Source organism: Fusarium poae, chromosome 2, assembly GCF_019609905.1.
Source record: "Fusarium poae strain DAOMC 252244 chromosome 2, whole genome shotgun sequence".
NCBI lineage: Eukaryota > Fungi > Ascomycota > Sordariomycetes > Hypocreales > Nectriaceae > Fusarium > Fusarium poae.
Window position 1 is genome coordinate 8,683,122 of NC_058400.1, and position 26,606 is coordinate 8,709,727.

General features: G+C 48.5%; 8 protein-coding genes across 8 annotated transcripts; 7 read left to right on the forward strand and 1 right to left on the reverse strand.

The window, feature by feature from the left end:
- Window positions 1-337: 337 nt before the first annotated feature.
- Window positions 338-1,269, forward strand: FPOAC1_006952 (uncharacterized protein; the record flags this gene model as incomplete). The annotated part of the gene is made up of 2 exons (XM_044851425.1): window positions 338-759; window positions 1,050-1,269. The coding sequence occupies 2 exons, from the start codon at window positions 338-340 to the stop codon at window positions 1,267-1,269; spliced, it is 642 nt and encodes a 213-aa protein (XP_044710137.1).
- An 11-nt stretch (window positions 1,270-1,280) lies between these two features.
- FPOAC1_006953 (uncharacterized protein) lies at window positions 1,281-2,056 on the reverse strand (the record flags this gene model as incomplete). The annotated part of the gene is made up of 3 exons (XM_044851426.1): window positions 1,281-1,360; window positions 1,422-1,669; window positions 1,974-2,056. 3 exons carry the CDS (start codon window positions 2,054-2,056, stop codon window positions 1,281-1,283), a joined length of 411 nt encoding a protein of 136 aa, XP_044710138.1.
- Window positions 2,057-2,490: 434 nt separating this feature from the next.
- On the forward strand, window positions 2,491-3,587 carry FPOAC1_006954 (uncharacterized protein; the record flags this gene model as incomplete). Its single annotated transcript, XM_044851427.1, has 2 exons — window positions 2,491-2,727; window positions 2,796-3,587. The coding sequence occupies 2 exons, from the start codon at window positions 2,491-2,493 to the stop codon at window positions 3,585-3,587; spliced, it is 1,029 nt and encodes a 342-aa protein (XP_044710139.1).
- A 5,059-nt stretch (window positions 3,588-8,646) lies between these two features.
- FPOAC1_006955 (uncharacterized protein) lies at window positions 8,647-9,144 on the forward strand (the record flags this gene model as incomplete). The annotated part of the gene is made up of 1 exon (XM_044851428.1): window positions 8,647-9,144. One exon carries the CDS (start codon window positions 8,647-8,649, stop codon window positions 9,142-9,144), a length of 498 nt encoding a protein of 165 aa, XP_044710140.1.
- A 3,350-nt stretch (window positions 9,145-12,494) lies between these two features.
- On the forward strand, window positions 12,495-14,012 carry CYP6 (Peptidyl-prolyl cis-trans isomerase cyp6; the record flags this gene model as incomplete). Its single annotated transcript, XM_044851429.1, has 2 exons — window positions 12,495-12,574; window positions 12,638-14,012. The coding sequence occupies 2 exons, from the start codon at window positions 12,495-12,497 to the stop codon at window positions 14,010-14,012; spliced, it is 1,455 nt and encodes a 484-aa protein (XP_044710141.1).
- Window positions 14,013-19,006: 4,994 nt separating this feature from the next.
- FPOAC1_006957 (uncharacterized protein) lies at window positions 19,007-20,425 on the forward strand (the record flags this gene model as incomplete). Its single annotated transcript, XM_044851430.1, has 3 exons — window positions 19,007-19,060; window positions 19,157-19,264; window positions 19,319-20,425. The coding sequence occupies 3 exons, from the start codon at window positions 19,007-19,009 to the stop codon at window positions 20,423-20,425; spliced, it is 1,269 nt and encodes a 422-aa protein (XP_044710142.1).
- Window positions 20,426-21,899: 1,474 nt separating this feature from the next.
- On the forward strand, window positions 21,900-23,302 carry FPOAC1_006958 (uncharacterized protein; the record flags this gene model as incomplete). Its single annotated transcript, XM_044851431.1, has 2 exons — window positions 21,900-22,043; window positions 22,097-23,302. The coding sequence occupies 2 exons, from the start codon at window positions 21,900-21,902 to the stop codon at window positions 23,300-23,302; spliced, it is 1,350 nt and encodes a 449-aa protein (XP_044710143.1).
- An 876-nt stretch (window positions 23,303-24,178) lies between these two features.
- FPOAC1_006959 (uncharacterized protein) lies at window positions 24,179-25,585 on the forward strand (the record flags this gene model as incomplete). Its single annotated transcript, XM_044851432.1, has 1 exon — window positions 24,179-25,585. One exon carries the CDS (start codon window positions 24,179-24,181, stop codon window positions 25,583-25,585), a length of 1,407 nt encoding a protein of 468 aa, XP_044710144.1.
- Window positions 25,586-26,606: the final 1,021 nt, after the last annotated feature.

Genomic DNA, 26,606 nt, shown 5'->3' on the forward strand with positions numbered 1-26,606 from the left:
ACTGAAAGTTATGCCCGTTGGTTATTGTCGCGTGGTCATGTCTTGAGGATTCGGAGGTCGTGAGAATATATTTATTGTTCAACCCATGGAAGTAATTGTTCCCTTTGATCGGTCCTTTTTCTTTTCTTTCTTGACTTTGTGAATTGTGAACATTACTGCTGTGTTCTTCTTTGTTAAAGGGGAGAACGTGAAATACTTGGTTCAAAAGACGGGTTATATAACGACACGATCAATCAACCTACCACGACAGCAAATATCTATCTATCTATCTATCAATCCTCCTCAATTGTTTAGACACACAAGAACATCTTCCTACACCAAATCAACAACCGCAATCATGTTGCCTTTACACTACTTCATCTTCACCCTCCTCACCATCTTGGGCTTCACAAGTACAAGCGTTTGTCTACCTACACAAACACTAGAAGCTCAACCCGCACCAACACTATCGCACTCTCTCCCAGATACAACGAGCATGCCTGATTCTCTGGAAGAAAGACAGGAGAGAAACAACGCCAACCCGTCTGTCTTTAACCCTCCCGTCACCGCGGCGCCTGATCAAGCGGAGAAGTTGGCGAGTATGGGTTGGAGACAGACGACTTACTACGAGTGCAAGACCAGAGACGGAAAGGAGCGCTGCGGGTGGCATATCCCTGTTTACAAGGCCGCTGCCCAAGGTCGAAGAGGGGAGATTGTGGGGTGGAAGGTTGTTGTTGGGATTGCTTTGGGATTGGCTATGCTGTTGTATGGAGGATGGTGGTGAGTCGGAGTTTGAGATGGAAGATTAGATGCATCGGGTGGAGTTTGGAGTTTTAGTTTTTGGGATAGATTCGTCTTGATACCCTGTTTGTGCTGCTGGGCGGCATTCCGAATTGATTAGAAGCATTCTGCATTTCTCTCTCCCGTATACTGCAGTCATGAGTCATACATTGTCATCACCATGAATACCAAGAGACACGAAGAAAAGTTGAAACCCGCGTGAAAATCAGAGACGTTGCTATTTTTGTTTTTGGTCCGAAACCCGAAAAACACCATTGATTTCATGCTAGTGTATTGAGCAAGAAAGGTGAAAGCGTAGCAGCCTTCAATCCTCCTCGTCGAGTCCAGATAACCCCCGCGTCCGCCAGCAAGTCCCTGTACCCTATGCCAAAGCCGACGCCAACGACGAGGATGGACCGTAAATGTGACCACCGAATGCAAGCAGCGGCCACAGACATAACTGCGGCCGCTTCTCCCCAACCAGCCCGAGGATATACACAAGCCATTTAGCCATGAATCGTTTATTTCTCCTTCTTCGCCTTGGCACCCTTGACCTTTGCCGTACCTCGGAGGGTCTTTTGTCGGTTCTTGCGCTGCTTGCCTATTGTCCAATGTCAGCCATACTGATACTAAACCTTTTGACTGTTGCAGATAATACGCACGCTGCTGTCGGGAAGCACGCTCGGCCTTGGTGGCGAGACCAACGCGCACCAATCGGTACTGAGGCTCGAACTTCTTCATGGCCTCGGGGGAGTCATAGACGAGAGCGAAGCCGGTGGTCTTGCCACCACCGAACTGGGTTCGGAGACCAAAGACGGAGATCTGGTCCTTCTGGGCCTTGTAGAGAGAACCGAGCTTCTCACGGAGCTCCTCCTTGGAGATGTTGGCACGGTTGGGGTGGAGGATGTCACTGTAAAAACGCATCGCAATCGGTCAGCCCAAGTTAAATATTACAAAAAAAAACATGACAAGTTCCCCCTCCTGTGTTTGCGTTTCTCCCGACCATCATTGATGCTTTTGCCCGCATTGTCCCATTTTGCTGAACGGTGTTTTCTGTGTTTTCGATGTTGCAAATCGTTGCGTAGCGTATAGATCGAAAAAGTTCGAGCGGGAAGAGACGGGGAAAAGCATCGATGATGGGCGATGGAACAGAAAGGCAACAGCAGCAGAAGATGGCTTGTCATCAAATTGCAATTCAGAGGGTTGTCACTCACACGACCATCTGCTTACGGCCCAGCAGAGGGTTGCGGATGAACTTGCGAGTTCGGAGGGTGACGGGAGAGTCGTTGTCCGCCATTTTTGCCGATTGTCGTGATGGTCTCTGGGTGTGTTGACGGTGGAGAGACTGGGCGTTGCGTTCGTTGATGAAGTTGTCACACTGGGAAGGGTCGCAAAATTCGCTTTGTCGCTTAATTTGGTCCAACCCTAAGAAAAGAGCTTGTGCGTCTGGATGCCTGAGATCTGAGGCTGTCAGTATCCAGGGTTTTAAATCACGTGAACATGTCCGGAAATAGATCGGATATTGGGTTCCAAAGGTTTGCCAAGTTTAAACTCCGAGTCTTTGGTGGAGATAATCGTCAGGCCACTGTTATTACCCAATGGAGCTGTTGCTTTGCTTTGCTTGCAAATGGGTTCCAGGATAGTCCCATCACAATCAGTATAATACTCGAAACCTTCAAGAAGGAGAAATATTTATATAAACAAGCAATTCCCTTGACCGAAACGTGCAAAATGTCGTCTACAAATACACAAGTTGACCGGTTCTGTCATCAATATCTACAGTTGGAACCTGATTTGGACTTTCCAGAGCCCGCCCTCTTAAAGACGTCTCAGGTTCAAAATGAGTTTTACCAGAGATTATTTGCAGATGGTGCTGTTCGATATGGTCCCCCTCCACGTTTCCAGCTTCGAACGCTCAAAGAACTCATGTCACGAATTGAAGCTAGCATAGATGACTGGGAAGAGTATGTAAGTCGTTGTCCATGATGTCACATCTCATAACATATCTCACGACAACAGTCACTAACATCGAAAAGGGAGTTTCTGACGACTTGATGTCTGTCCTCTCGTTATTTCTGGCAAACCCATTACCTTCAGAAGCAACCTCTGCTCAGCAAAAGGCCTACGTCACTTACCATCTCTCTGAACTTTGTCAAGAGGATCATCGTGATCAAACTTCCCGTCCCCCTCACATTACCCTTCTTGAGAACCGCTCTCTCATATCGGGCTCAGGGACGACTGGTTTACGGACGTGGGAAGCTGCCCTCCATTTGGGGTCTTATCTCTGCCAAAACAGGCACATCATCAAAGACAAGCGTGTCCTAGAGCTGGGAGCCGGTACGGGGTACCTATCCATCCTCTGCGCAAACTATCTCGACTCTCAACATGTCATCTCATCAGATGGCTCTGACGACGTGATCAACAATCTCCCCGATAACCTCTTCCTCAACGACCTTCAGGATTCCACACGTGTGACACCAATGGATGTGAAATGGGGTCACGCACTTATGGGTACCGAAGAAGAGAAATGGAATGGTGGCCGCCCTATTGATGTCGTGCTTGGCGCCGATATTACCTACGACAACGGCGTGATAGCAGCCCTGATCGGAACTTTGATCGAGATATTCGAGCTTCACCCGCACGTCGAGGTGTTCATCTCAGCGACTCAGCGCAACGAAAAGACCTTTCAGGCATTCCTCGACCAGTGCCAAGCCAACGGCCTTTCCGTAGAGGTCCTACAATTTGCTATTCCCAAGCGACAAGACCAACAGGGCCCATTCTACAATGACAATGTCGCTATCCACATTTGCAAGGTTTCCAAAGCCTAACCAGACTCCTGGACCGCACAACTGTATGCCATACTCGTTTCATACCAGTGTAGAGCGGAAGGCAAGGCCTTAGTGGGAGTTGGTCCAAGGGATATCTCCTCTGCATTCCAGTCGCCAAGGTTGGCGTCAACCGGCCATGAGGGAAACTCATCGGGTGTCGCACCATTGATCGTCTATACAGAATGCGGCCGATTGAAGCATCGGGAAATCCGAAAGAGCTGCATAAAACACTCTTGATTTAATATTATTCACCACAAGATACACATCACGGCTACCCGGAAAGCTGGTTGTGAATCGTCATGCCACCAGACTGACAATCGACTCAGGGTATACGGTTGTGGCCCCGCACTTTGTGGCTGCTAGTTAGCTGGTTTCGTTTTCTAAAGGTTTCCGATTCGACGTATCAGAGGCTTGAGAGCTCGGAAGCAACGGACAAGCAATTGCGCAGTCACGACGATGTGATTTAAGCATGTTTATGAGAGTCACGCCATCTGCTGTCAACCATGACGATATCTCGAGACCCTGGTTTACTTCATGGGCCCATCATTAGGTGATCTGATAACCGTACATGTAGCATCATGAACTTGCTCCAGGAACCGCATCAGGCCAATCGTACAGCATGGATACTCGGCACTACCTGACATCAACTTTACCGCCATCCAAGGGACAGAAAACACCACAACCCAGCCTAGATTTCCCCAGGGGACCGCCCAGAACCCAAAAGGCGAAGAAATACGGGCAGGGCTCAGCCTCCCAAGACCCCTGGGGGCAATTGGGTTTGAGTTGCGGGGAAGAGCGAAGAGGGGGTTGGCTGCAGAGGCACGATCTAGAAGTGTTGTCAAGCTGACGATCTAAGCTGATGATTGGCCTTTTCCCCGCTTGATGGCAACATGTGCGTATTCCCAATTGACGAGGGCGTTTCGCACAATGGGATATCCCCCCTTGTGTTGGGTCAGATGAGGGTGTGGCTAGTTAAGTATGTAGAGTTCAAACTCATCCAGCCAAAGAACGTGGCACCCCTGGGACGGGCAGGCAGAGATAGCCACAGGGTCAGTGGCCGCGTCTGAATGAAGCTATCTGAAGTTCAGTAGCGATTTGGTGTTGCGGGCTGGAATGCGAGTTCAGGAACAGCGCTATATAAAACGCCGATGGTTGAATTGTTGCGCCGTCTTCATGTTGGCCTTGTTAGCGGGGAGTAGTGTAGGGAGACTGTGTCAATTTTGAGGCCATATCAAATCATCAGAAATGAATAATGGAGAGAAACTTTACACTGTGTTCTTTTGAAGTTGTTGAGTAACCGTTGGAGCTTTTGTCTAGCGAGGTTGGTTTTGGTGATGATGACGATGGAGTAGATGGATGAGTTGTCTGTTAGAGGGGGAAAAAAGGAGCAGGCTGACACGCAACCTCTCCAAAATCAAGAATACAACGTCGATGAAGTGGCGCCGTAGCACAAAACAAAAAGCTTCTCATTTACACCAGCGTCACTTGACCCTTTTACCGAAACGTTGATAGAGAGTGTCAGTTGCGTAATATGAGTGAAGGAAGCTTTCCTTGGCCCAGTTCTTGAATGACAATGACATGCTCCGTCGATTTACCCTAGACAACCTCTATCATGGGTGAACGAATGGGAATGGAGAGTTCATTCAACAACGTTTCTGCTATGTATGCAAAGCCGATCAGATCAGACATACTTCCGCGGGGAGGTGGAAGCTTGGATCCCTTTTTTCTTATTGTTTCCGGCTCAACTGCATAATGATCAACAACGCCAGCCACGCCAGCATTGAAGATCACAAGAAAGCTTATAAGCTTTGGTGGGAGGTAACCAAGAGCTTCTTCTTCTTCTTCATCATTAAACAAAAAAGCAAAGAACTTTTTTATTTGTTGGGGATTTTTTTGAGCAGTAATGATTCATTCATAATAGTCCCGTTGTTTTTTCGTCAATGATGTGATGTTATTGTTGGAATCATGATATGTTCCTTTTGTCTCGGCCGGCCTTCGGCTATGCAAGCAAGTCGATCACCAAGAGAAAGTAGTAAAAAGGAAACACCCCTGAAAATCAACTCACATCAAGTAATATCCATGTATTTTTCGTAAATAAAGGCAGAGAAGTCTAAATTCTTGAATGCTACAATATTGTGTCTATCCATGTCATGTCAAATAAAGGTAAAGCTCCCTTGCTTATTTCGGGAGCGTTTTGTCGATGGGCCCAGGGCTTAAGTTATCCTGATCCTGGTAAAATTCAATTTACTCTTATTGTGTGTTATCATTAAACCAACAGGGGTGTGGAGGAGAGAGAGACAGAGAGAGACAAACAAAGAGTCCACTATTACATGGCACTTTTTCCAAGGACGGGGAATTGCATTACGCGTGTACATATGTTACAGCTTCTTTATTTCTCCGTAGCCTATGTATGTTTATGGTAACTACAGCTACAGGTCACAATCAAATGACCTGGTTATGGTAGCTATCGCGAGTTCAATCAGCCCATGAATAGGTAGGGTAGGTTCGTTATCAAGAAACTGATTATTACCCGCCTGTAACCGTAACTGCTTCTGGAAGAGGAGGGGTTGCAGCCCGGGAAACAGAGAATGGAATTGGTTCGTGATTATTTATCAATAGCGCTCTTCTTTTTCTCTTGGACAGACACCTTATCACCCCAGCTCAGCGGCACAGTGCAGTAGTAGCATGGAGTGACGAGAGTAACAGCCCTGTACCAATTATACCCAGTATCCCTCACAAAAGTGTGGTGCGGATAAGCAACTGCTCACCCACATTATCGTTGCCGGGTTTTTCCCCAAACTGCCTTTCCCATCTATTCTATGGAGTATCAGGCAATTCTTGTTTTTTTTTTTCACTTTCACCGGCTGCAGATATATCCTGCACGTGGGGTCAGGCGGTGACCCCAGCTTCAACCAAGGTCTTTTTGTAGGAGACGCCAGTAATACATACCAGATAGGGCCCTGGTTGGGGTTTAGTTTAGAATGCCAGTGCATAATCGCCAACAACTGACAAGAAAGGCGGCCTCAACACCAATCGCCACGGCACGATTCGTCCATACTCGACAACTATTTGACCTGAGTGGTTCTATTGACAATAAACACACCGCCAAGAATTAATACTCGTGTGTGTGTGTGTGTGTGTGTGTGTGTGTGTGTGTGTACAATGCGTGCGTTGGTAAGCGACGTATCGTGTATGCTTCATGATATCTCTCAAATTCTCTTTTTTTTCTCGCTCAACCTCCGGACCGGGGAAGCCATCGTGAAGCCCGGGGAGGTTTCCACTTTCACTACGTACGCTATGGAGTTTTTACCTAGTTGCAACAACCTATTCAAGGAAGCTTGCAAGGTCTTGACTTGGAATCGGGTTTTTGTGAATGAGACATATAAAAATTTTCATGTGTCTGATGAAAGCACTATTATACGTCAAGTGCGAATATGTTGTCTGATTACTTCGTACTCTGATTATGGTCTAGAGCATGGGTTAGCTGCTACTCGTCGAATCTGGATTCAACTTGAACAGGGTTTTAACAGATAAAAAAGGAATGTCTTGTCATTGCTGTGGATAGGATGGCGTGCGGAACGAACCACACAACGTTAATCTTACCTAGGTATTTCATTTTTGGAGAGTTGCCGTCTCAGCATCTGTGGAGGAGGAGGAGGAGGTTGAACAACTCAGCAGCAGCCAAAGTAACCCAACCCAGTTGAACTGGTGAACCCGGTGAGAACTTGTATCAAATCGAGTGCACTGTGCTGATGGCCCCCCGAAAAAAAGCCAAGTCTAAAAAAAGGGCTGCGCTACGCAGATTTCACACTATCCCGTCACATCGCCCGCAGTTATCCACCATCAAAGCTTGTGCCCAGACCAAGACTTTTGTCTGTCTCTTCTCAGGCCAGGATCTTGTGTTAATTAGGGTCTGTTCTTTCTAGTGTCCCAATAGAAGGCTCGGTTCAACAAGCCTCCCCTCTTGTGGCTTGAGCTAACTTTGCAGATGGCAAACAAGGCACGAAGAGAGGAAGATGAGAGAAAGATGAGAGTAAGAGTAATAGCCAAGAAAGAAAGACGGCCGCCAACAAGGACTTTACATAGAAAAGAGAAATGTACAGGGGTTGGCTCTAGGGGGGGAAGCAAAGGTAAAACTTGTACCGGTCTACTTCCACATGTGGCTTGTTCCTGGTGCTGACTCGCTGCTACAGACCTGGAGATTCCCCTTCATTTCCCATTTCCTTGCTACCTGGATCTCGTACTTGGTACTAGCATTACATTGCTCCAATCTTGGGTGGGAAATTCAGTCCAATCTGTTATTCTGCTGACCCCTCCCGTACATCCTAGCCTAGCCCGAGTCTTGTCTGTCTATTCTGGTTGGGAGTGCCCATGGATCCATATCTTTATTAATGAAGCACCCCATCCACCCCCCGTATGGCATGGCACTAACTCGATCATCATAACTACGGTATTTCTTATCATCCATCGACGAGCGCTTGCTTGTATATAACTATAACATACCACGCACCCCCGTCGACCATCTTATCTTCCCCATACTCAGTCACTCATCCTTCTTCACTACCGTATATCCATCTCTTACTGTTTCAATTTGGACTGCATATCGCTGGACCTTGCAGATACCTATCTCATACTGTCTCATCCATCACCCATACCACCCACACGTCTCCAATACCAGCTCCAGATTGGCCCTATTTAGCCTTGAGCAACCACGACGTACCATCCGACGATCGACATACAGTACCTACATCTTGGATATCACGGCTGCATTTTGATACACAAGGAATTAAGCAAAATAGTCACAAGAACTGTTTCTTAAAACCGGTCGACCCGACTTCAACTCAACTCTGCCTGGCTCGCGACAGCATTGTAAATCGCGACTCCTCATCTCCTCCCTTGGAATCTTCCCACATACCACATAATCGCTTCGATGGTCTCGTCATTAGACGTCAGACCCCATTTCTTCTCCGGGCACAGCCGATCAACATCAGTAGCATCCACGAATATCTCTCTATCAACACCATTTTCATATTCATCTTTACCAATTCCACTATCAAAGATGGCATCCGCCGGCGCGCAAACATACACCATGGCTCTCCAGAAGTACATGCTTCTCACAGAGCAACATCAAGATCTTTGTGATCGCCTCGACCAGATCCGTCCCGAATTCAGCACATCAAGCCGCTCTCAATTCTCTTCACCATCTACCTCGCCAACCCGATCATCATCCTCATCATCTCTCTCACTACCACCTTCGCCGAAGCGCCACTCCCGAAGTGGACGTCACCACTCGCGCTCCCATGCCCGCTGCAGCGGCTGGGAAAACCACAATGAACTCACAACGATTCCCGATGAGGAGACAATTTACGAAATCTCAACAGAAGAGCAACGCCTTTCCGAGGTCAACGAGAGCATCAAGCGTACCTTGACAGAACTCCTCAACTGCAGCAGTGTTCGCGCCGATCGTGCTTTCAGAACATGGGTACAGACAAGACTCATGGAGACGGAAAAGGAACTTCGCAGTGGCCGAAGACGCAGAAGCTCCGGCAACGAGTAAGGAAACAAGACACGCGCATAACAGTTAATTTTCGCTGTCTTTTACTTACTGCCTATCATCAATCCTTTATGGATACACACACAATATGCAAGTCGTCGTGTTGAGGATGATGGCGGCGGTGGCAAAGCATGCGCCTCCACACAAACACAGCACAACAAAACTTGGCATTAACTCTAATTATTCTTTTTGGGCAAGGTTTTTGCTTTGCTGCATTGGCGAAGGCGTTTCTGGGGAGGCGATCGAGCAGAAAATAAAGCTCGGGAGGTCAAACATATATGGCTGGCTCAAGGAATCAACAACAGAATTTGGGAACATGTTGGAAAAGCGATTGGATCATTGGGGGTTTATTTTTTTATTATCATCTTCTTTGTTTTCTTCTTCTTCCCCATACCCACTTACAAACTTCATTTCTTGTCAATATTGTTTTACATGGTTATTTCCCAATGGGAAAGCCATATCTGCATATCACGGTGTCATTCCGTGGCTTTTTTTATATCTTTCTTTTACATTTCTTGAGAGCCACGCTGGAATACGAGGCGAGGAATAAACGCCACAAGTCTATTCCTCTTATCCCATCATGATGAAGATCTCCCCAGAGGGGATGTTAGCGACACAGCGTCAGATATGAATACATACAATACATGTGCTTTCGCAAACACAAACACAAGTTTCTCATTATTCTTTCTGTGAATGTCAATGTTTAGGTAAAGAGCTTATTACCTATGGTTACCAAACCAACTTCAAAGAATGTAGTGACTCGAATATCCAAGACCCGTTGTCCAAATTCCAGCCTCAACTCAAGATGCTTCAATGCATACCGGCCGGCCCCGCTCCTAGGAGACAAGCAAAAGATTAACATAGCCAGACAACACGCGTCGAGCCCACAAATATTTGGGTTGATGTGACCCCCTGTCTGCAACAAAACCCGTTGGGGGAAATGAAGATCATCTCTTGCACTTGGCTAACCCAGTAGAGGGAGATGGGCATGGACATTCAGTTAAGCGCCCGGGCGCTTGCACACACACACAAACACACACACGCACAAAAAAGCGTACCAACCCTTGTGGGAATAACGGTTTCTGATAGCGCTAGACTAAGCTCAGAAGGAGAGAAGAAATGTCTCTGATATGAACTACCACTACGATTTGGCTCTATCGATCACGATCGGGGAGTTTGTTTGTTTCCTCTTGCCACCCACACCGCTACGAAACGGAATTTTGATCCGGTTGTTAGTAGGATCGACGGGATTTGCAGAGCTGACAAGGTGAAGGTGCTTGAGCGTTTCGGTGAAGTGAGTAGGTAGTGTACAGTAACATGACCGTCAGGGACGGTGACGTTAATGGACAAGCAGGTTTTGTGATATCTTACAGCACGGACTGACTTTTGAGGTGGCCCATGCTAGGTACAGTATGATGCTGTAGGGTGAGCGGCGACGGTTGGTTCTAGTAATATTCGTATATTGCATCACTTGTGAGAGAACTCTTGAGCTTTGACTCAATAAGTGAGTAGAACCTCCGTCACAAGACAGTCATTGATGGCTAATGGGTCGTGATGCTTTGAACTTATCGCTTTGGAGCGTTATTATGGAAGACTTACTATTCATGTCAGTGGATTGCATGATGCACTAAAAAAGCGATAGTAAGACCTTGAAGCTTAAGCTTATTGTACGAAAATAGTTTAGCAGTAGAGAGTTGATCTAAGATATCACTAAATTCGCTTCTTGTTTCTTGTCTCATTGCGTAGTGCAGTACGCTATCGCAGCCAAGTCTTTTGTTGGCCTTTTGTAGGGCAGTGCAAAAGATAACCACCACTTTCATTCAGCCTTGACTGTCTTGAGCCAAAGGTAAGTTCTTGACATCCGGCAAGACTACCCTAGCGCTTCCGGTAATGGTATCTTGTGTCCGGACTACGTCGTATGCCGGGACGTCACCTTTGATCAACACTAAGAATGGCACGCGACTAACACCACCATGATGGGAATGACCTTCAATCGTTGTCGATCCGGCGACGGGATGAGCTCCGGGAACGATATGTAACTGAGACCATGGACCATATCCGCTGCCCAACGGCGTCTCTCATTTTTGTTTTGGCCAAGAATCATTCCAATGTGTGTGATAGGTCATCGGCGATTTCATCATGATGCTATCCCCAACTGTCAAAAAAGTCAAACCCCAGAGTATTTATCTGATATGACGTAGCGGGGGGTTGCTGTATATAATTATTCTTCAGGCAAATACTGTAGTTGTACATACCCAGCACATCGAGATCCAGGCCGTTGGGATAATGTTGAAATCTTCAAGGATCATTCTTCCAGAAGAGTTGATATGTTGATATGGGTATCCCTCGAAGTCTAATGCGAAATCATTCTTCCAGAAGAGTAAAATCTCCAATTAGATGGTCGTGATACGGAAATATCCTTGTTGAGGTCATGTGCTTGGCAGGATATGCGTTGAACATATCCGGACATTTTGCTCCCGTCGATCTTCAAGGTACAATCATACCTTAGCATGGTACTCTTGGCTTGCAACTCAATAGAAGAGCATCAAAAGCGTAGTTATGTAACAAAAAAAACTTTTTCTTTGAAACAGAGAAACATCAGGGTCCTGATTAACGTCATTTAAGCGGTTCTGGGTACTTTTCTGACGTTTGTCGACTCCAGCTGCGGGTCAGTCTGACGTTGAGTAAAACAAGGATTTGAATGGAGTTTTGGTCCACATGATGGAGGAGGCTCTGGAGGCTGAAGTTATCTGTAGCTGATTGGCGATGAGGTTTGCGACTGGTTGAGTAACCCTGTGAGAGGCGCACGGTATGGAGTACTGATGAGAGAATGCTAGGTGAGAATCGATATACCTGAAGGAACGGCTTCTGTAAAGCGTTTCAGGTTAAGTTTGTAGTCTGTCTCGGCCGGCAGTTGAAGCTTCTCACGATGTTGTAAGTCGTCAAGGAGGTCTCTTGACGCGAGGCCAGCTGGGTCCGGGCTGTTACAAACATGGCGCGAGCAAGCGATATCAGACACGAGAATTTGAATCAACTGTAACTTGAGAATAGATTAGCGATCAAAGATTAACGGCGTTAGCCAGCCTCACAGCAATTCTGCACTGATGTTCAAGTGGTCTGGGTTGATCAAGGTCATCCTGTGATTATGTAATACGCACCGCCACACGCGCCACACAGCTGCAAATCCGCAACTTCTGGAAAGCTTCGCGACAGTGGCTGATGTTAGTTACCTCATTCCTTCCAATTCTTCAACAACGCGACTTCAAACCTGACAGCTCTGTTCAACCTCTTTTTATCAATTTGCTATCTGTCAAACCATCGTCGCATAGAGATAAGGAACTTATACGCCCGCCATGTCGGTTCTCCTAGAGACCAGCGCTGGTGACATTGTTATCGATCTGTTGGTCGATCATGCGCCAAAACTATGCGAAAAGTAAGTAATACCATCAATTCATATGCTTCATTTGCTGAATGGCTGAACTAACAGATGAGATAGCTTTCTTAAGCTTTGCAAGGTCAAATACTACAACTTCTCCCCCGTTCACTCTGTTCAAAAGAACTTCTCCTTCCAAACCGGCGATCCTCTCGGCCCTCTCTCGAAAGACTCTGATGGCGGTTCTTCAATATGGGGTCACGTATCCGGCGACCCGTCCGAGCGAACCTTTCCAGCCTTCTTCCATCCCAAGTTGAAACACTTGGAGCGAGGAACGGTTAGCATGGCCACAGCGCCTCTCCAGTCCGACCCCGATGTTCGCGTCGCAGGCTCCCAGTTCATCATCACACTTGGCCAAGATACGGACTTCTTAGATGGTAAGGCGGCGATCTTTGGAAAGGTGGTTGAAGGCTTCGAGGCGTTGGACAAGATCAACGAGGCGATCGTGGACGAGAAGGGGCACCCGCTTATCGACATTCGCATCAAGCATACTGTTATTCTAGACGATCCTTATGCCGACCCACCTGGTCTGAGGGAACCTAGCTCGAGCCCTCCTCCTACCGAACAGCAATTGAAGACCGTCCGGATCGCGGATGAGGCAGCGCTACACGAAGACGACAATGTTGATGAGGAGGAGTTGGAGCGGAGGCGTCGCAATAGGGAGGCACAGGCCCAAGCTCTCACTCTGGAAATGATGGGAGATTTGCCATTTGCCGAAGTCAAGCCTCCCGAGAACGTCCTGTTCGTCTGTAAACTGAACCCCGTGACGGGAGACGAGGATCTTGAACTCATCTTTGGCCGATTTGGCAAGATCTTGAGTTGTGAAGTTATCAGGGACCAAAAGACCGGCGACAGTTTGCAATACGCATTCATCGAATACGAGGACAAGGCATCCTGCGAAGCCGCCTACTTCAAGATGCAGGGAGTTCTAATTGACGACCGACGTATTCACGTGGACTTTTCCCAGAGTGTCAGCAAACTCAGCGATGTCTGGCGAAAAGACACCAACAGCAAACGCAGAGTAACTGCTGGCCGAGGTGGTTGGGGAGGTGTTGACGAGCTCGAGAAGCGTCGCCAGTACCGTGATGAAGGAGAGCGGGTCACGGGCGGTAACTACAGAATGGTCTACGGAGAAGAGGATATGAAAGGCAAAGTGGGCAGGAATGGGCCCAAACAAGAAAAGAACGATATCCCTCCGCCGGGACCTCGTGATAATGGAGAACCATCACGACAACGAAGCAGGAGTCGAAGCCCACAACCAAGAGACCGAAGTCGGGATCGTTACCACAAGCCAAGAGATGATCGTCGAGGGGATAGAAGAGATAGGGACCGTCGCGATCAAGATAGAAACCGATACCGGGACCGCGATCACCGAGACCGAGGCAGAGAGAAGGATCGATACGGTCGGGATGACTATGACCGTAGGTCTAGAAGATAAGGAAAGGAATGTGGTGAATTGCGAAACGGAATACAGCAGTGCAACGCCCACAGAAGTGGTACTGCTCAGCGTAAAACCTTTGACGGCAAGCGTTCCGACTTCCTACAGTCTGAATGCACCAACTAATATCAAATGCACTGCATTGTGTGGCATTACACGAGCATGGAATACCCTGACAACACGAGTCTGACAGTTGCCGCCATCAAGACGAGAGTCTGATGTCTTTGCCTTTTTTTGTGAAATGTGATCACCAACTTCTTTTACATCTCACCTCCGGTCCTTCAACGGAAAATCTTTAACTCCTACAAGCAACGGGAGACAATGTGGACTGTTCAGCCGAGCCCTCACTGACCACCATTTGCGCATGAGCGACGTTTCCGGATTATCTGACCGACAAGCACTCATGGTTGTAAGTGAGCGGAGAGGATCTGCCTCCCGCTGTTGAGCGACCACAAGTGCTGTTCTGGATGAGATCTCCAGGTCTACTCCACCTCTTTGACTGTCATGGCATCGCTTACCGGCTGTTTCCTAATGCTTGAGATGTTGTCATACCTGAAAGCTCTCTTTCGAGACGTTCGACAGATCACAGTCCTGGCGGAAGTAATCCACTCTCGTCAACAGGGGCCAGATATTGCAAGCTGGCACGCCACAGCATGTTTGGCTCTACGTCCGAATAATGTATTTTGTGCGATCTAGTTACCTCTCTGGCTATTCGGACACAAAACACTCTGTAACTGATGTCTATCTATGGATCAAAAATCCGTCATGCTCGGCTATGGTTACTGCTCCTGTTATGTTGCCAGAGACATCGGCGGACACAGCTTCAAGCAAGGCACCTGGGGGGTGAGACCGCCATGTTCTTACCACATCAAAGACTAATGTACTGCGCCGAGCAGGGCGTGTGGCGGTCGAGCTTTGGGTCAATCGACAAGCCCTAAGCCTTGTCACCTGAGCTGTCTTAATCGGCAACGATTCTGTAGATGAGTCTGGGCTGAGGCACGCGGCTGTCGACCAGGGTATGTCGATTGGGACCAATACAGCCGTTTCAGATCGCTACTAGGCTCGGTACTGGTACTGATGGACAAGAACTATTGGTCACGCCACACCAGTGTGTGCTCAGATATCTCAATCTCACAAATTACTGGCCTCGAAGACTATGACTGAGTTGGAAGCAATTTGTCTCTGGATGTTGCATCATTGTACCTTTGGTGATACCTTTGTCTGGGACTGACTCGCTACATTCCCAAGGCAGTAAGATGTTGAGGCTTGCTTGCTCAACCTGAATTCTGTGCATGTAGTGACGCCGAAACTATTGCCACAAGCATGGCCACTTTGAGGCTAGAGCCTTCGAGATGTGCAACTGTGAACCTCCGAAGACCCTGTCGAGGATGCCCAGTGCATGGCGTGGGCTTGACTGCGATTTCAGTCTCTAGCGGGAGGCGACATGGAATCTATCAAGACCGAGTGGCCTTGTGATGTTCCTTCTGTGGATAAGGAATCGGTTTCAGATGCTTCTTTGCATGTGTTTTAACTTCCGGATCTTCAAATCGAGCTCCCCTGCGGATCGTTACAGGCCCTTCATGCTATCACGGGCATAGCGTCCTAGCTGAAAAGCGTTTTTGGTCAGCCAAAACCTCTTGCCCGTGATTCTATGCGTCACAAGAGACTCTTGGAGCGAACCCCCCTGGATCTGCCGACCAATTACGTGTGCGTGTGGGAAACACCAAACGGCACGCTGCATCTTCACAGGTCACACCCTTAAATGGCAGTCCGGTAACAAGCATGTCCATTCGGGATGTACACTGAAAGAATGTTCCGCCTGGAGTCTGCGCTTGATGTACTAGCAAGGACGGACTTATCTCGACCTGGGGGACGGAGTGTTTTCTCACATGTTGTGGGGTAACGGTATAGAACGAGGCAAAACGGAGGGAAAAGAAAAGAAAAGAAGAGAAGAGAGCCTGCTTTACTAGGCTAGTATTCTCGCTGTATGCATCCGGGGAGAAGATGGAGGTTCAACACGATAGCTGGTTGATTCTGGACGCGAGAAGGTCTGCTATGGAACCAATTGAAACAAGCCCGACTCAAAAGGACGGCTGCTTCAATTACGCAATGAAACATCTCGAAGAATGTCTAAGGTTTATTGTCAAGTCAGATTTCTCGTACAAGCCTCGTTCATCAGTCAGTGAACTCAAGGCCGAGCTATTGGCGAGTGAATCCTTTGTCTGGAATTGAAGCAGCCTGATTGTCTGCCAGATACTTGAACAACGACTTCAGCCAAACCATGTTCTAGAAGAGAATTATAGGTGCTTTTCCAGGGGATGTCCCGCTAGAGTGTTTGTACATGCAAGACATACATACGCCACGCGAGCGGGCAAGGAGCGAAATCTCCCCAATTGTAAGCGATGTCTTGCATTCAGAGATCGGTTCTCCTGTGGCGTTGCTACTAAATCTTGCTTATCGATGTGTCTTCAGGGATGTCTTTTCTTGAACCGAAGTCAATCGAGGTTGCTCCTATCGGCTTTGATGGCTTCTGCGACATGGGACATGGGGCCAATATCTTTCTACAATATTCGCTCTTGGCCGTTTTCAATACGGGCAGCCGGGCTTTAGTCTGGTTCTATATTTACACTCGCACCAATTACACCGTATAGCCGTGCCCAATATGGAGAGGGCTATCACCCCCTTGCGTCTTGGTCCTGATCGCCTAAAGCGCCTCAGCAAACGGCGGCTGAGGTCGTTACTGCAGACTTCAGGAAGGGCTCTGTCGTTCCAGCCCTCTGCACGACTAGGGGTAGGCGGTTGCTCTTCCGGTCAAGCTATGACCGTTTTCTATGTGAATTATGTATCGCGTATCGTCATCTGAATGGTCCAACTCATTGTGCCTGCATTCATGTACAAACAGTCAATCTGCACTTCAAGTGGGTCATGAAGGAAGAAGCAAGCATATTACACGTCCAAGTCCATCGAAAGGAAGCGGAATTCATTGACCGACTTGGAAAGTATGTCAGTGGCTCAATGACTTGAACATCGCTCAAACGTTGTACATAGCCGGTCAGATTTCATATGCTTCAGCCCCCGCCTGCAAGTTTGCAGGGATACCGACATTGTTGAGAGCTTGCTCTACCACGACGTTTTGGAGCAGATGTTTGTCTGCTGACGAAACGTTCATGACATGGTTGTCAATCTAGTCTACCTAGTTAGACATTGCCGCTCACACCAACAAGGAAGGGCCTGGTAAGCACGCCACGACCCAAGAACCGGGGATACTGCTGTTTTATTAATTGCTAATTAACTAATTAACAGCATGGGTTGGAAATCCAAGACATATTCAGACAAGACATGACAAGGGAACGAGACCCAGATCTACAACCTCTAGACTTTTTGTGCACTAGACTATTTCCTGCTCTGTTGACACACCTGTTACACAAACAAGACACAAGCAACGAATTTACAGCATCTATTGACGAGAGACTTTGCACCATGTCACAGCCGAAGGGAATCCCTGCGCCACTACTTTGACGAAGGCTGCATTACTAGTAAGCCAAGAAGCATCACAATTGGACTTGTTGTTCCATTGCAGGGCCTGCCTGCCTGGCCTTGCCCATCACGGGCTTGTGTCTAATTACGCTCAAGACATATCCGTTTGTTTAATCTGCGGCCTCGCCTTTGCCTGTTGTTTGAGTACTTCCTTTTTCCAAGACAGGAACAAGAGCCGGCTGGCAAACAATAAACATGTCAACAATCGGCTCTTGCGATGCTGGTAGTTGACAAGAGGCACAACAAACTTGTCTGCCGACCGAAGTCTCGCTTCAAAGTCACTCGGGGTGGTATGGCAGAGCGAATGCAACCTCAGCTGTATACTTCTGGTGGTCAGGACCATCACAGCAAAGTATGCCGTGTCTCAACATCAACCAGTCCAGTCAGTACAGACGTTTCTCGTCGGTGCTCGTTTCGGATTCGAAATGGTCTTGGTTCAACAACTCAATCTGCATATCTGAATACGATCTAGGAAAAGCCTCAAACCGATCGACAAGATCTGGGTTTCCTGTTCGGGATTGATACCCGTTTGTCTACACAAGGTCTCCTTGGAGGTCATGGTGGAGAGCATGGACACTGCTGCCAATGATGCAGACACCCTGCAATAGCCCGCCGCCCACCCTCGCATAACTGGGGTCTCTCAGCCATTCATTGCTAGGGATCGTCATGAAGGGCCTTGAAAGGCTTTCTGAAAAAGTATGGCATCTGTTGTACGAGGTGTCTGCTTTCATCACATAGGAATGAGAGCACCGGAGTACCTCGATCAACGCTCCACTGGAACTTGCCTGTGTTGCAGACATTAGGGCCGTTTATTGGAGGAAGACAAGCTCTGCTAGCAAACAGGATACAAGTGGTCATGCCAGGAGCGGTATAAGTCAGTCGTACGGGATATAACAAGATGCCACGGCTGCAGATATCTCGGTCTCTGGAACTCTTCTTTTTTCTTCTGGTCTTTGTCAATATTTGTTCTGCTTAAGCATCCCACGTCTTGTCGCTCTGAAGTTGACAAGAAGCGGTAATCATAATCTTTTCATTCAACTATCCGACGAATCGACATCAATCACCTCATCATCCATCATCGGATAGGTCATTTCTCTTACCGAGAGTCCCGACGGACGATTGCTTGATATCGGGAACGGCTGTCAAGCCACAGGCTTTGTCCTTGGACGCCAACGGTGGAAGACTTTGTTCAGAGTACTATTCGGGCGATAGACTCTGACTCGACGAAGGAGTTTGTTTGTCTTGATGAGGGAGTTTTATCAGTACCTACTTTGAGTCTCCATACAGACTCTTTTCTCTCGCTTTTACTACAAGTTTGGGGCAGACATATCATGGTATCTCCAGACTGTTACTCGACAGACATCCGGCGGTTGGGAAACCGGATGAGCGTTTACCCATCCTACCCAGAGCGTCGAGTGACTTCTTATCCCATTCATTCAGACACGCGGACGACTATCATGAGCGACAGGGATGACGATGTGACGCCCCAGCGAAAACGCATCGCGGTGGCCGTAAGTCAAGACCTTTTCTAATCCCTTATTCTTACCTGGTGTGTGTGGTGTGTGTGAGACTTACATAGTTGTGTAGCGGGCTAACAACAGATTCAGTGTGGACGGTGTCGAAAGAGGAAGATTCGCTGCAGCGGCGATACTGGTAATGGAGGGCCATGCACCAACTGCAAAAACGCAGGCTATGAACCGTGTCAGTTTCTAAGGGTATGTTTTTCCTAAACGAGAGACGTTTAGCTATGGCTTACACTATCGATCAAGGTGGCGTCGCAGGAAACAACCTTGAAGGGCGAGAGCTTTACGTACAGCCTCGAAGCTTCTCGACAGTACCAGGCGCGAGGAAGCTCTGCTATATCATCTTTATCTGCGTCGACTCCATCCTACACTGATGGAATCCCCGCCTACACAACTGAAGCCTTTGTCTACCGCAACCCTGCCAACTTTACATATGGCACCAAGTCCTACTGTCCTCTTGCCTGGGGTAATGGATATGCGGACGACCCGAGCTACAACTATGCTCTGTACCAGCCAGCCTACTCCCCAGTGCACGACTCAGACTACAGTATGAGCTATAGGATCGCTTCTGGAACCCCTGGAAAGTCGGCACTTTGCGTGGACGCGGAACCCAGCTACTCATACAGCAGCGGGAACACCATGACGAATCTGGTACACCGACCAGCTCAGGCAGCGACCGAATCGACCGCCTACAACCTGGTGCCTGATTCCAAGAACGTGGCTTTCCAGAATATGGCGTCAGACCCAAAGGGTCTTGCTCTCCAGAACATGGCGGCGGGCGTCAACACAGGCGAGAGGGTACTGCCCGCGCCAGTGGTTCGGTCTTCAATGTCCAGCTCGATAGGGTCGTCGTACAAGAACGATTCGGGCAGCTCCATCTACAGCAACAACAGCAGCAGCAGCAGCAAGTCATCCCAAGACTCCACCTCGGAGACGTCGCCTGTTAGCTCTACTTCCGAGACGCCCTCGAGTTACACGAGTTACGAGTCCTCCACGTCGAGCTGCCTGCCCTCGTATCCTCCCATCACTCAGTACGGCCGCTCGGGCAACGATCTCTACTCGCATACAGGTTCTTCGGATACAGCGCTGTTCGCGTCGAGTCAAGGAGGTCCTGACATGACGTACCGCTACACGGACACGACGGCTGGAGTAACGGTACCGGTGGCCGCTGCTGGTCGTCGTGATCTGCCCCATCTCAACGGCAACGGCCTAGGTACCTTTTCGCTTGGTCATGCTGCGGCGTCTTACCTACCTCACCACGGTACAGCTTACATGTTGCCCACTGGTGGTGATATTGGAGGAGATGCAGCGACAGAACACATCCGCAGGAGTGCGGGTGCGGGGTCTCTCTGAACTTGCTGTACCTGAAGGCATGAGCTTGCTGTGACGCATACAGCTCTGCATTTCTTGGTTGTGTTGTGCATGAACTATTGGACTACCTGCTGCCGCATTGCGGTCAAGGCAATATAGCTGCACCTCTTGACGAGGCACGAAAACGAAGGACATGTCGTGATCCAACAGTCGCGTATCATCCACGACAAGAAACGGATGAAATCCTCGATCGTCCCGCTTTCGGAATGCGGCCCTTGGATACAAGAGGCACCGAACATTGTACCGCAGCGACAGCGACGAGTTACAGCGTTTGACGGGGAAGCGAGTTGAGCGTTGGTCTTGTATCACGGTGGCGGTCCTATCTCCCGACACTTTTTTATGTGTTGTTCTTTTTCCCCCTTTCCCTTTCTTTCCTTTTTCCTATCATTGTTCTTTGTTTATTTTGCATGATTGGTCGTCAAAGTATGCATGCAGCATTATCGATCGCTCCTCTCTTACTCTGGCGTCTTTATCCTCGGGGATTAACTTTTCACCTGCATTTGTTTTTTTGTGTTCAATTGGAGTTCTCGGTCGGTACAGGATAAAAAAAGATGTACGCTGTAAGTGTCTTGTCTTGTCTGTCTACTACGCAAGACCCCGGATGCATGAGTTGCTAGACCTTGGGGGCGTCTGGGGAAGGGGAGGAAGGGGAAACGGGGGGAATAGGTGTTTTTTTTTGGTCTGTTTGTTTTGGTGCACAAGTCTGTACATGTCCTTATTTGGCAACAACAAAAAATGGTGATTGATGAAAGAGAAAGGGATAATCGGGGTGATGGGATAATGAATGATTTGGCTGAGATGAGATGAGATGGGATAGGAAAGCCAGGGTCGTATCTTGTCATGTCACGACGACGTATTTGTACATGAAATGCACAACTTTGAGCATCATGACTTGGGATATCTTGAGTCTTGCTCTTGAACAATAAACGTATCTTTACAATTGTCGATGAATGATGTGGCATGTGATGTTGAGGTATATGCATACATAGACGAACACCAAAAACATGTATACGAGGATCTGACAAAAGACTGACACCATTGTAGAAGTAAATTACTAACTCGTAGCTGTAATATAAAACCCCTGATATCGTGTAATGAGGCTCATCATCACATGGATCAAAAACAAGCCAGAATAGGAAACTACTAAAGAGTTTAGTTCCAGGGCCCACAGCGGGGTTGTCTTTACGCACTACAGGGAACATAACAACTAAACTGCACCACCTTTCCACTGTAGTAGTTGGCGGGGCCTCGTTCAATTACAAAATGTAATGCAATGTAATGGATGGCTCTTTCCCCTCCACTTCAGTCGTCATTGCCTTCCATTAATCTTTGCGCCGTGTCATCACTTCTTTTCTGATATCTCTTTTCTTTTGCGTTACTTCTTCTCTTTCTAAACAAGCACGCATAAAAGTTACAGATATAGATACAACTTCAACTGTCACATTCCACCGCCAACATGCAGGTTCCTCTGATTCGCCTACAATGCGGTGTCAACTCGTACGCCTGGGGCAAAAAGGGCGACGATTCTGCCGCTGCTCGATTCGCTGCAGCTACACCGTCTGATGATCTCAAGATCGAGTCTGACACCCCATACGCCGAGGTGAGCATATATACACACATGTTGTATCGTAAACTGACGTTGTTTCGTTATAGCTTTGGATGGGAACGCACCCCTCCAACCCCTCCCGAGACCTCAAGACCGGCCGAACCCTCTTAGAACTCTGCGAAGACAACCAAGCGCTTCTCTCCCAGACAATTTCTGCACACTACGGCAGCAAGCTCCCCTTTCTCTTCAAGGTTCTCTCGATAGCAAAGGCGTTGTCTATTCAGGCCCATCCCAACAAGAGGCTTGCCGAGCAGCTTCACGCCCGCGATCCAAAGAACTACCCCGATGACAACCACAAGCCCGAGATGGCCATCGCCATCACGCCCTTCGAAGGACTTTGCGGTTTCCGACCCCTCGCTGAAATTGTACACTTTCTTGACACTGTACCTGCGCTGCGAGCGCTCGTGGGCGATGATGCTGCAAAGGAGTTTGCGCAGGTCGCCAAGGATGGTGAGGAGGGTGTTACAGACGAGAAGAAGAAGTTATTGAAGAAGGTCTTTGGAGCGCTCATGTCTTCTTCGGCTGAGGATATCGCTGAGCAGATGCCCAAGCTAGCTGAGCAAGCAGAAAAGGAGGGTGCTGATTTCGCTGGCGGTGGTGTCGTTGCTACTTCTGGCGAGAAGCTCGCTGAGCTCGTCAAGCGAACACATGGCGAGTTCGGTGACGATATCGGCTGCTTTGTGCTGTTCTTCCTCAATTTTGTTACGCTCGAGCCTGGAGAGGCTCTGTTTCTGGTCGCTGATGACATTCACGCATACATCTCTGGCGACATTATGGAGTGCATGGCTGCATCTGACAACGTTGTCCGCGCCGGTTTCACGCCCAAGTTCAAAGACGTGTCTACTCTGGTCGACATGCTAACCTACAACTTTGCTCCCATTGAGGAACAAAAGATGGCGCCAACAGACTACCCCTACGCAACACTCAACCGCGCAGGTTACAGCTCCGGCTCAGCAGTTGTTCTATACGACCCCCCGATCTTGGAATTCAGCGTCGTGCGCAGCGTTCTCCGCGGCGACGGCGCTAAAGCCACATTTGATCCTCTCGAGGGTCCCAGCATCGTCATCTGCACAGGCGGTCGCGGAAAGATCTCTATCGGACCTACGAGCGCTGAGATGAAGGAGGGGTATGTTTACTTTGTGGGATCGACTGCTGAGCTTGTTCTCGAGTCTGAGGGCGGTGAGGATGATGAGTTTACGACGTTCAAGGCGTTTTGCGAGATGGATGAAGAAGCGGAGAAGCAGAAGCTTTAGGAGACACTCGATCGGGCTTTGAAGAAAGCATGGGAGGATATGGAATGATGAGTTCAAGGATGGGTTTGCTTCTGATCCAATTGATCCTCGTCTTACTGGGTAGCGGTATAATAGCAGCAAGTCTATAGCTAGCGACACATTGTTGACTTTAATAAAAAAGACTCATGACTTTAATAGTAACCACTAGACTTCTCTATACTTAATACTACATAAAAGGTTGATCTACCTGTCTGTATAGATGAAAAGCCAAAAGCCACAGGAATAAAGTCATCTCACAAACCTTTTGATTAGTACAACAGAGTGAGACATAACAAATGGTCAGCAGCTACCTAGACCAGCTCATTGACCCCTCGCAGCTCACTGACCCCCCAGCTCTTCACCGCCTTGATTCTGCCGTGTTGTGCTTGGCATTGAATCATCAGCCTCAACTGCTATAGTGAGACTTCCTATGCACCATCACGACAGACACGACACTCTTATGATAAGATACCCACTTCCCCCAGCAACGTTTAGTTCTTTTACAGCAAAGTGTATTTCTAGAATGAACTAATACTTTTTTTCCATATTTCCTCTTGTTCTTTCTCTCATTTGCCGATCACTTCTTGTCTGCGACGCGCCTTCTGTCTTAGTCGCCTTTTCCTTCCCCATACCATCCCGCCTCGGCCTGTGAGCACTCGGGCCTCTCTTAACTCAGGTTAGTCATTTTTTCTTGATGAATTCAATTATCCCCAATATCGCATCGCATCGCATCGCCCACGACTCTACTCTTGATTATCAATTTTGTTTTGTTTTTCTTGGCTTGTCATCGAAATGGTTCCTTCCTGGAGTTGATTCTTATCGCAACATTCTGTCTAGGCGGGTTGGTATCGGGGCATGATGGCTAACAGGGAGAAGCCTTCGCGGGACGAACTCAAGAACCTTCAAGAAGACCTCGGCCCTTATTACCAAATCCCTCTCAAACCCCGAAGAAGTGGTACTCATTCGAGAGAGAATAGCTTTCAAGAGTCTCTGCGCCAATCCTCAAACACGCCCGAGCCCAAACGTTCGAGCTCAAAGCGACAGGATCCTTCCAGCAGAGATTCGACACCGAACCGACCCTCCAAGTCGAGGACCAAGAACCAGAGCAGGGACATTACATCCGACGTGGGCACGCCCAAGCGGTCGTCCCCAGGCAGAAGTGAAACCAATACCCCGCGCCCAGAGTCGGTGAAGCCGCCGGACCGCAATAATCGCGACATGTCACAACGAAATCGCAGTGGGCGCGCGTCCAACCGCAACAATGGCAATTCACACGGAGAGGAAGTGCAGATCTGGGAGCTGTGCAAAAGCCAGATGGGAGAAATTGTCTCGGGGATCAATGCCGAGAATGACAGTCTTACAGAGCTTGTCACCATGGACAAGCAAGTCGGCGCCATGGATCTGGAAAAGATCCCCGGAGATTCATTGAAAGAGATGGAACAACTATGCCGAGCAGGTGTTAAACACTCCGAGGCTAACATGTCATCACTCAAAAATACTATCGAGCAGCTCAAAGTGTTGCGCGCCGTGGTGCACGCAAAGGAACAGCAGGATGCCCAAGCGGCAGGGCCCGGTAAGCGACAGGCTCGAGATACTACAGCGGCGGCTTCTTCGCTCTACGATTTTGATGGAGCTGGAGACTCACCTGTCCCTAGTCCCATCGGGGGGAACTCACGGAAGTACGGTGATCGAGCCAGAGAACGTGAGCGCGAACGCGAACGCGAACGGGAGAGAGAGAAGGAAAGAGAACGAGACCGCGACCGCGACCGTGACAGCATGCCACCCAAGGCCGATAGTGTCGAGCCTCAGGGGTCAGTGGGTAGCGGCGTCGGATCCGGGAATAACAAGTCCAAAGTCGTCTTTCAAAAAGGTGACACGGTCGCATTCAAACCGAAACAAGTGAACAGTGGTGATTCAGCACCAGATTGGATACTAGGTGAAGTTGCGCAGGTGATGGGAGAGGGTAAGAGCCGACGCTACAAGGTCCTTGATATAGAGCCTGAGGACCAGAACAAACAGAAGGAATACCGATCAAGTGCTAGCAGTATGATCCCCATCACGCCTGAAAGTCAGGCATCTACGCTCAAAGATTGGGAGTCGGGCAAAGTGGTGCTAGCGCTATACCCGAACACAACGACATTCTACAAAGCCGAGGTTCACAGCATGGACAATGATGGCAAGGTCAACCTCAAATTTGAAGGGGAAAACGACTCATCAACGCTGCAGCAGGTTGAGAGAAGGTTTGTGATTGAGTACAGGGCATAGGTTGCCGGGCGTATGCGTTCTGATACATACAAGAGGAGAGACCTATGAGTCAGGTAACAAGAAGGCGTTGGCGCGTTATTCTCTGGGGTACTATGTAGAGACTTGTTGTTGGGTATGTTTAATGATAACGTCGTAGCGGACGTGATGAGGACCGAGAAATAGCTCAACTAAAAAAAGGCTCTATAGAAGCGCTACTATAAACATGACAATGAGCATTGATGATTATTTCCTTGTTGATATAGGCTGTGATATTGCTTCGGAGGTTAATGTACCCACCCAACGTTTGTGCTTATTATGGCGACTGCATTTTGAGGCCAGGCCATTTAAGAAAGCGGGTCGCGTACCTTGCAGAGCACCTACCGTTATGAATTATCTCATTTCAGGGACCAGGCAGGGGCTCGGGCAGGGCCTCAGGGGGCCTGATCATTCGTCATAATCCAGTGACTGTCCTGTCTGTCAACTGTCCCCGCCCGCCTGGTTGCCCCGTGCTGAGCGCTAGACCTAGAGAGGGCTCAAGCCAGGGGAGAGAGCAACGCCCCGGAGGGAGAATCGAGTAAGGAAAACCGCCTTTCGCTTGGTCCGTTTTTCTTTTCCCCTGACGGGGGAAGACGACAAAAAGCTGTACAACATAACTTAGTAACTACCTAGTTATTGATTTGTTTGATTGTTGATGGATCCAAGAGTTTGCTTTGCTTGTACAATACAGTAATACCCTAAGCTCTGGTCTTGTCCGCAAAGCAAACACTACGGATATTTTCCCCAGGCTTAGTACCTTCCACTACTACTATCACTACGAAACCGCTTAATTTAAACAAAACAAAACATCCTCAACCACCACGATACGATACGATACGATAAATAGACCCGCGAACGAGCGATTAGGTGTATGTATACATCATTTCTATTGCGACGAATAGACAAAAGGACATGCGTGGGCAGAAACATTCACAAAGTTTCGCTGTGGCTTGCTCTCGAGAGCCTCCTTTTCTTGAGCTGCCACGAAACAACCACCGTTGGACCT